The sequence below is a fragment of the Borostomias antarcticus genome (genome assembly GCF_949987555.1).
Source record: "Borostomias antarcticus genome assembly, chromosome: 23".
Lineage (NCBI taxonomy): Eukaryota > Metazoa > Chordata > Actinopteri > Stomiiformes > Stomiidae > Borostomias > Borostomias antarcticus.
The window spans coordinates 7,936,952-7,947,122 of record NC_140256.1 but is presented as its reverse complement, the minus strand read 5'-3'; the positions used below and the strand labels follow the sequence as shown (position 1 = coordinate 7,947,122).

At 45.9% G+C, this 10,171-nt stretch overlaps 1 protein-coding gene across 1 annotated transcript; it reads right to left on the bottom strand.

The window, feature by feature from the left end:
• Positions 1-3,568: 3,568 nt before the first annotated feature.
• wdr31 (WD repeat domain 31) lies at positions 3,569-7,826 on the bottom strand (the record flags this gene model as incomplete). The annotated part of the gene is made up of 9 exons (XM_084457734.1): positions 3,569-3,732; positions 3,854-4,016; positions 4,182-4,323; positions 4,424-4,491; positions 4,638-4,738; positions 7,055-7,199; positions 7,346-7,420; positions 7,517-7,649; positions 7,777-7,826. 9 exons carry the CDS (start codon positions 7,824-7,826, stop codon positions 3,569-3,571), a joined length of 1,041 nt encoding a protein of 346 aa, XP_084313860.1.
• Positions 7,827-10,171: the final 2,345 nt, after the last annotated feature.

The following is a 10,171-nucleotide window of genomic DNA, read 5'->3' as shown; positions in this document are numbered from 1 at the left end:
GTACTTTCACACTGGGGAAAACCAAAATTTAAAGTACCGAAACTACACAGACCTGAGAATCAGCATCAGTTCAACATTAAATGTTAACAAGGCTGTGAATGAACTGAAAGCAATACACAAGGCCAGAGGACTGAAATGCATTCGTTCTATGCTGTATATGCATTAAAAGTAAGCTGTCCCGAATACTATTTTACAGGCTTCGAGTACTCGTTGTTGGTGGGAACGAGCGAATAGCGAATAGTATCAGTACCAACCTACCAAACGAATAGTGGAGTAGGCCTACTCTAATTACTCTGGCCAGCCCTAATTAAAAACAGTGAAAACGTATTTGAGTGTGGATTTCACCCCTGTTTGTTATATGTATATTTTAGAATCTGCACCCGTCAAGAGCTCAAGACTTGTGGGGTGAGCATGCAATATATCCTCTTTGAATGAACTGAAAGCAAACGATATTTTATGCAATAAAAATACAAATCTAAATTGATATACCAAACCTGGCTCAAAATATTCAAATCTGTTATTGAAACAATTGCACTGTAAGGTAATGAAGTGTGGGGTCCACTGGCAAAGCAAAAAAAAAAATGAGCCAAACATCATATTGAAACCCTGCATGCAATTCCTTCCATTACAAAGCCCCTCATATAGGCTATCAAAGAGAGAGGTCCCCTCAGCCAGCTAGTCCTGAGGCTCAATTCACCAACACCTACCGACCTATGAACCCGTCAGGACAGCACTCAGTCAATCTGGCCCAACCAAATTAAAAGAAAACAAATAAGTCATATAGCAGACACTTTTATCCAAAGCGACTTACAATAATTGCATTTAATGTAGGTAGTCACTGTACCACTACTCGCCAGAACTCACAAGTGCATCTCCTTTATAAAGAGATGAATATAATCTAGAGCTAAAGTCAAGGAGTGAGAGCAGCAAGATATACAATAATGTGTGCTTAAGAGGAAGCAAAATCACTCATGGGCAAGGATCAACAAAATCCCAAAGCAAACTTGAATGCTATTTCAATCTAAACAGAGTACACAGTGGCAGTATACCTGACCACTGGGACTGGTCAGAAACAGAGGAAACACGCTGATAAAGCACACTGATAAAGCACTGTGATAAAGCACGGTCTCAGCAGGCCCATCCTGGCAGGCCTGGTTCTCCAGGGAAGAGACTGAGCCTGAGACTCAGACAGCGGTGGAGACTGAGCTTCACTTCTTCCTGAGTTGTAACAACTATGAACAAATCAGAGATGTTTTCCCCAAGTTTAAGAGCAGGTCCCCTGAGTTGGAATGTGTAAGCCCATCTGAACGACTACGCCAACTAGGAGAGAGGACAGAGTGTACCACACCAGCAGCTCTTGTCATGCCAACAGAACACATGTACAATTAAGTTATTGCACATACATTGTTTGATCTGATTCAATTGATTGAATGGATACATATGGCTATGCTGTTTGCCGTGCTGGGTGCTGGTTATTTTGCCCACCACCATAATGGTTGTATGGTATGGCTCGTTTGCTGTTGCTGTGTTGCTTGTCTGCCTGGGGGCATTGCTACTGTAAGGCTCCCTGACTTGTATCCATGCTACCCTTGGGCAGGGAGTATCCTCAGATTTAGCAAGCCACGTGCCAAGAAAAATATATTGTCATTTAATTAATAAATAGGCTATAGTGCAATTAATTTGTGTGAGTATTCCTGAATTGATTTGTTTGATTGATCTTGCTCTTGTTATTCATTGTTGGTTATGTTGGTTTTTGTCTATTTGAATGTAGGCCTAAATGAAATAGAGATAAGGTACTGAAGGGCGGTGAAGAACTCTGGTAAAAAAAAAAAAAAGCACAAATTTGCATTGGAAATCAAGCAGACCAACAGCATGGCTTACTGTATATGTGATGCAAAACAGTGTGCACACAGCCCTGACATTCAGTTTCGAATAGCACACGTACGCACGCGCACACACACACTGTGGAGGAATGGGAAGGTATCATCGAGAGGCAAACTCCAGAACAACAACTGCCTGGAAACATGGCTAGTTTATGGTCCGTGACAAGAGTTATCATGGCAACCCAGAACGCAAATGACTGACTGAGGACAGATCCGCTCATCACCGTTGCTCTGTGTATTGAGAACTAAACCGTAAAGTTACATTAGCACACGCAAGAACTGAAGGAAGGAGACAAACTGAACTCACGTTCTGATCATCCTTCAGTCAAACCAAACGTGCTAAGAAAGACAAAAGGCAGCTGCCTGCCAACTGTTTAGGCTTAGCTAGCATACTTTTCTATATCCAAACCTAATTACAGAGTCAAATATTTGCGATGAAGTCTAGAGATGGAGTTACCTCTGTAGTAGAGCTGGCGGCAATGCTCCCCCTAATTGTCGTAACTGCGGGGAGCACGAGCTGGAATTATGCTGGGCTGGGCCAAGGTCGTGGCGCGCTGTCCAAACTGCGTCTGGTTCCTCTGCGTCTGTCTCTCTGTCGGCTTTCCTCTGTCAGATAGCATTTGAATACAAGGTGGATACACGAGGAAACATACGGGCCGGAGCCTGGCTAGTCAAATTCCGCACGGGCAGGTAACTGTGTAAACGTTCTCGGTGCACCGGGGCGCGCGGCTGTCAATAGTGAAACACCTGTGCAGAGTTCCCAGTGATTATCTGTCAATTCAGCAGTACATCTGGCCAGCTCATGAACGGTAAAGTCTGTGAATCATTTTATTAGCGGCTCCACAAGCCCACATATGCACTACATCTAAAACTTTATGTATGATTGTCTCATTGGGAAACCAGTGATGCAGAAAAGCTTGCATTCTCCCTACCTCGTCCCTAGTGAGACCTGCAGCTAGTGCTGCTGTGTTCATCATGAAGATATAGAAGGTATGAGGAAGACAACAAACTGACAGCAATGGACATCTTTATTATATCAAACACAAACTGGCACTTCTCTATTTCAAATTGAGAGCCAATGCTAAGGTCCTCCAAAGTGTGAGCATGATGTCTCCTGATTTATTGATCAACAATTTAAAACCTAAAATACAGTCAGCATGATGACCAACACCAATGTCCATAACAAGGGACCCATGGCCCCTACATTACAATGAAATTAGACAGTGTCACTGGCTCTCGGGCACTGAGACAATTAAGGTCAGTCTATCTCTAGCTGATAGCAGGCCAGGATGCATGGAAGCAGTCATGATTCATGTGTCTATTTGTCAGAAAGAACTATGTACTATTAGTCAGCTGGTTAAAGACTAACTTAACTTTGAACTCCTAGACAGTCATATACCTCTACTGACTGCTGAGTGCTACCTTAAGCAAACACCATTAGGTCAGGTAGCTATAGCAGCCTGCCCAGCCAAGCACAGCCCAGCTATACTACACCCCCCTCTGCTGGTTCCAGTGTTCCAGGAGGATCTAGAGTTCCAGCATGCCAGAATGTCTCTGTGGTTCTCTTGCCTGGCCCAGGGTTAGCTGCCCTCTGATTGGGTGCCTCAGTCTTAATGCTCTGCCCACAAGCAGGAAGCTCTGGCAACCCATCAGATTACCATGTTTTCATTCTGTGGCGTTTGTGGTCAGAAGCGCGCCACCTCGCGCATGTCGAGGCTGGTGCTGCCCGCTCCCAGCTGTAGCAGGTGCAGGCCGGTGTTAAAACTGGCACAGAGCAGACTGGCAGAATCACAGGGCGCCAGGGATACCAGTGGGCCCGAACCATCCAAAACCAGGGTCCCCAGACAAGCTGGAGGGAGAGAGAGAGAAGAATGGGTTCAGGGTGTGAGGAAAGAGGAGAATGAAGACGCAGCGAAACACAGTGTCTGTGTGTATTTGTGTGTGAGTATTCTTAAGAAAGTGTGTGCTACCCGCAGTGTTCTGGTCCCAGATCTTGACGGAGCTATCGTGAGAGGAGGAGGCCACCATGGGGGGGCTGGTGGAGTTGGAGGGCAGGAACACACAGCAGGCTGTGGTCTGGAGGTGGCCCCTGTACTCCACCACTTTACAGCCCGGCTGCCGCAGGTCCCACAGCTACACACACACACACACACACACACACACACACACATCAGGTCTGTTCGAATACGTGGGGATAGAGGTCTGTGCAGTAGTGGCGTGTGTGTTACTGTAGTGTAGGGGGATGTGATGTGGAGTCTGTTACTGGGGGTATTTAGAGTGAGGTGTGCCGGTTCTCACCGTGGCCTCGCACCCCTGGCCCCCGAAACCGTTACTACTCGACAGAAGGTGGTTGCCGTTGGAGCTGATGTCACAGTGTGTCTGGATGTACTGCTTAGCTGGGAACGTGTTGGTCACCTGCCACAACCGACTGTCCCACACCCTGCACATGCACACTTAGTCACTTGAAGCATACAGTACTCTTGGCGAATAGTCACACACTGAGTGCAATAAAAGACACTAATAATAGCAGTCATGTCTACCTGATGGTTTTGTCCTCTGAGGTCTGGACTACAGAAGGGCTCCCAGGTACCCAGCACACATGAGTCACCTGGAGAGGGGAGGGTCACCGAGAGAGAGAGAGAGAGAGAGACAGGACTGTCACAGGGAGTGTATCAGAGAAAGAGGGAGATGAGAGAAAGGGGGGTGAAGAGAGGATAAGACAGACAGAAAGAGAAGAAGAAAAATAAGTTCTACCAGATTTCTAGAGATGGTGCTCCTCTGCTGACACTGCCCCGACTCGATATCCCAGAGGCACATGGAGTTGTCACGAGAACCGGTGCACAGCTTTCTCCCGTCTAAAGGAAACACACAGGCATGTTGTCACAATGAAGATTGAACACAGGGTTTCAAGCAGCTGTCTGAGAGAGAGAGAGAGAGAGAGAGAGTAGGGGCCGTATGTAGCTCGGGATGTAGAACTGCCAGCCAGGGATCGGAAGATCCCCAGTTCGATCTCAGCTCCCGGCAGTGTGCCGAAGTGTCCTTAAGCAAGACACTGAACCCCCAGATCGCTCACCTGTGGCACAGTGGCGCAGTACTTAGCACTGTCTCCCGGACCTTTCTGTGCTCCCTGCGTTCGGTCTCTGCATGTTCTCTTTATGCACTGCAGATGTTCTCTCTTAGCTTATTGAGGGCATAGAGATGTTCTTTAAGAATATCATGGTGAACCAGCTTTGTCTTCCTCCATGTGCACTCAACCACAACCTTTTTCAGTTTTCTACAATTTGGCATTAAAAGCGGTCACTAAATCATGAACATGTGAAAGCCCCACTTCAGGGGATGCTACTCTATTTGTGTTCATCAGTATTTCGTAATTATCGGCTACTACAGAGTTCAGAAAGTGTTTCTTAACAAAGCGCTGTATATTAATCTAATTTTTGGGTATCAATGCTGTAAAGAAAATACAAAAGTGGTCAGAAACGGCAAGGTCACTGATAGAAGATATAACAGTCGTAAGACCCTTTGAGATCACAAGGTCAAGGGTGTGGCCTCGGTGGTGAGTGGGTCCAGTAACATGTTGACTAAAGTCCATGGATTTCCAGAGGTTGATAAAGTCCCTGGTCTTCGAATCACCCTCATTATCAACATGCAGATTAAAATCGCCTGTGATGATAATCTTATTATAGTTTGTGTGGATAATGGACAGGAGTTCAGAAAAATCTGCGAAGAAGGTTGGACATTGCTAAGGTGGCCTTTACACAGTAGATTCAAGATTCCTTTTATTCATCACATGTAATGTACGATGTACAGTCACAGTGAAATGTTGCTGCCGGCTCCAAGATTATGCTATAGATAAACTCCAATACTGATAACCTGATATTCAGAATTGCCATTGATACGTTCTCTGGATAGAGGGACTGACTGGAGCTACACTTTGTTAGAGGCACGGATATCAAATTGTCTGTGGATACTCCATTTAGTCTGTGACTGGCTCTGTAGGATCTTGAAAAAGAAAGGCATCATATTTATAGGCCTACCCCTAGAAACACTAGGATCACTAAAAACTGTCAGATCAGAGGTAGTTACTATGTAGAATATTCCGTCAGATCCATTTGTGTGCACTAGGTCAATAGGGTGGGGACCTAGGAGAGATGGATCAGCAGAATGTCAGTGCCTGAGGAAGGAATCCATGTTTGGAGAGCAGCCTGGCCGCCAGCCGATTTGGATGACCATCACGTTTTAGTAGGCTAGGCGTCTCCCAGAACAGGTCGTAGTTGGAGATGAAAGGGACTCCTAGGGAAGCACAATAGTCTTATAACCAAGTATGAAACCAGAACAGTCTGAACCATCTCTCAGCACCCCTTCAGTATGTAGGGAGAAGCTCAGAGATGAGGATCCATTTTCCAGTGTCTAGCAGGGTATTTATCAGTGCTTTCAAATCATCTTTTAAAAGGGTTTCCTCACGGATTTCCTCCCAAAGAACCCAATACGAAAAACATGCAGAAGAACAGATGCTTTTCAGTCCAATCCCTGACCAGACTGAGCACTTGGGACTTGGTCTGCATTCCGAATCGCATACTTCTACTTTTTACTACCAGTACGTACTAAAGCTGCCCCTAGAAAGTATGTACACTGCACGCAGTACACATCCAATTGGGACATACTACCTTGTCATAATATTGCGCCTTGAAATTTGACCGTCTGTCGCAGTCCATAAAGCAACATTCGTCCACAGCTGGGATTGATCATAACAGCTCCGGTGTACTCGCACATGTGACGTCATTTCTGCTACGCACGGGATTGTGGGCCTGAACAGCCAGGAATGTCTGCTGACTTGCATACTGCAAAATACGACCGGATGTAGTAGGACATCCTGGTATTTTTGCCATACTGCATGTGGCACACTATGTATTGGGACATACTACATCCTTTTTTGGCATACTATGTAGTATGGAAGTATGCCACTTGGTAGCAACACAAGTCCCCGGGCGCCACTGACGAGGCTGCCCACTGCTCCTGGCTGACCCTGGGGGAGGACAGCTTGGATGGGAAAATGCAGAGGACAAATTCCACCGGTGATTACTGAAGATGATCAGTGATGGCCAATAAAGACCCTCGAGGTCCAGAAATTATCATTATATTTATAATGTATGCATGTGGTTCCCACTTCCTACCTGGACTGAGGGCCAGCCCATTGACCACCAGCTCGTGGCCACAGAACTCCTGTATGGGTTCGTCTCCTTGGTTGATGTCCCACATCAGAACAGTCTTGTCCCGCGACGCGCTGAAGATCCACGTGCTGCCTGGGAAACACTTCACCTGGGAGAGGAGATAGAGAAGATTACTATGTATGCATGCATGCATGCATGCATGCATGCACACAAACAAACAAACAAACAGAGACTCTCTCATAGAGCAGGTATTGGAGCAGAATTAGTCCTCAGAGCCTCAGTGACAGCCCGTACCTTGGTGACCTCTCTGTTGTGACCCTGGAATGACTGACACAGCTTCCCCCCTCTCCAGTCATACACCACCACAGCCTGTAGAGACACACACCATGACATGAGACAACACACACATACTGTACCCATGCATGCACACACGCACACACAGATACTACATACACACTCGCTCACCTGGTCACTCCCTCCAGACACACACAGGTCAGACGTCAGGCTGGTAACACAGTTGATGGAGCCAGAGTGGGCAGGGTCATACTGGATCACCTGACTGCCAGCAACATTCTCTGCCCCCTCACCTCTTGACGCCCTGCACAGGTAAACACACACACACACACACACACACACAGGTAAACAACAACCCTCTCTAATGTATGTAAACTGGCCCATGTTAAAAAAAAAAAAAAAAAAAAAGAAAGCTACAGAGACACTGTTACCTGTACAGGTCAGAGCGCCGTCGTCTGAACTTGCTGTGAAGTTTCCCCATGTTTGGGTGTGTCCAGCCTGCCTGCGGTGGAGGCAGAGATCCCCCGAGTACCCCTCCTGTAGGGACGGGCAGGAGCACCCTGCTCCCCTCTATCTCACCCTGCTTAGGACACAACACACGTTAGCAGCAAAGGACAACCAAATCCAACTAGTCTCAGTCAATGATGTACTTCAAACTGAATGGAGTGTTATAATATCATTCACATGCACGTGTGAATATGGCGCACAATTGGAATACTGTAGATTAATTGTTTAAAACCTCATAAGGGTTTCTAAATGCCAGGAGCTAGCTAAACGCTTATGTAAAGCTGAAGAGACAACAGAGAGAGAGAGAGAGAGAGAGAGAGAGAGAGAGAGAGAGAGAGAGAGAGAGAGAGAGAGAGAGAGAGAGGGGGGAGCTGCGCCAAGCAGGAAGAAGCCTGATCCTATTAGCCTTCATTAGTGCCACATCGCATTACATACCAGAGGACACAGCAGGCAGGTACAATAGCATGGCACCTCCACTAGTTTAGCTAGGTAGCTAGCTAGCATGACGGAACGTAGGAGTCGGCTACAGTTAGAGACTATCAATCAGTGTTGCTGACTCAGACACGTAGAGCTCTAGATAACGGTCATCCAGTTCAAACTCCGCAAGTTAGCTGAATTTGCTAGCTAGTTAACTATAGAAAGTCCCGACGTTACCTGGCCGGTAGTGGAGGAGAATGCGCGCCGACGGCGAGGACTAGCTAACCTCGTTATCTAGCGAGCATGCTAACTAATCTTTATCTCTCATGCTACGAGGCAAGAAGAGCAAGCCAGAAATCGACGTCGCATTACCGCAATATCGTGGACAATTTCATGATGTCAGTCCCCATAACATGGGGTCGTTTGAGGTTGTTGTCTAAGAAATAATAAGCAATCTTCACATTGCGAACCCATGGCACTTCTCATCCATCCATTAGTTTCCTTAGCGACGCTTTCTCTGTAACTAGGCGGAATTAGGTCACATGACACAGAGGGAGGCGCCCCCCCCTTCGCTTTCTCTCGTTCTCTCTCTTTCTCTCTCTCTCTCTCGCTCTCTCTTTCTCTCTCTCTCCCCCCCTCTCTCTCTCTCTCTCTCTCTCTCTCTCTCTCTCTCTCTCTCTCTCTCTCTCTCTCTCTCTCTCTCTCACACACACACACACAACTTGATTCACTCAGAAAATGTGCTTACTCCATCCAAAATTGATATTACATGTCTGGTGTGCTAAACATTGGTGGCATTTCACTATTATAGATCTAGGCACTGTTTTGGTCAACCTCTTTTATTGGTTTTGGTTTTCCTGTCATATCAATATAGCTTTTGTAGAAGTAGTGGCAAATACCTATATTAAAGATAATTTGATGAGGCCTTCTGCAGGGGGAATCCTATTGTAAGGAGATTCATAATAAATATTTTGTTCTAATCCGAATCCTTAATAAACACAAGTGAAACAACAATATTTTCAAGTTTAACCTTATCCTAATTAATAATAGCGAGCACACCAGCCAAGGACCACAGGGAACCTGAAAACACGGTCCTACAACTATCTGAGGCTGAGGTGCGCGAGTCCTTCAGGAAGGTGAATGTCCACAAAGCTGCTTGTTCTGACAGCAAACCACCCAGAGTCATCGAAATGTGTGCCACACAGCTGGCTCTTATCTTCACTGACATCTTCAACGCATCACTGTCACAGCAGGTCATCCCCACATGCTTCAAGATGACTATAATATGCAAGTATAAAGCCAGTACCCAAGAATATCAAGGTACAGTAACCTGCCTCAATGACTACTGGCCAGTGGCACTCATGAAGTGTATGGAGAAACTAGTGATGAAACACATCAACACCATCATACCAGACTCACTAGACCCACATCAGTTCGCTTACAGAGCCAACCCAACAGGTCTGTGGATGATGCCATCACACTGACCCTACACTTCGCACTGGAGCACCTGATCATCACCAATTAGAATATTCGCCAACTTATTGTGCAACTACAAAAATATCAGAGGTTGATGTTGCATTATCACAATGCATGCAATTGTCACGTCTATGTGTGTACGTGCGTGCGTGCGTGTGTGTGTGTGTGTGTGAAGCCCATTAAAACGGCCTGACCTCAACTTCCTGACAGGCCTCTACACCCTCAGATGAAACTTAGCTGTAAGATGAAACACATTAGATGTGTTTTTCCTACTGACATTGAATTACTGAAGAATAATTGTTTCTTTCCTACTGGTATTGAAGTATTGATAATTGATAAATGATAATTACATTTTTTATTATTACTGAACTGATATTACAGAAGTGATATTTCTTTGATGGGGGATATTTTGGCTGTATAATCTGA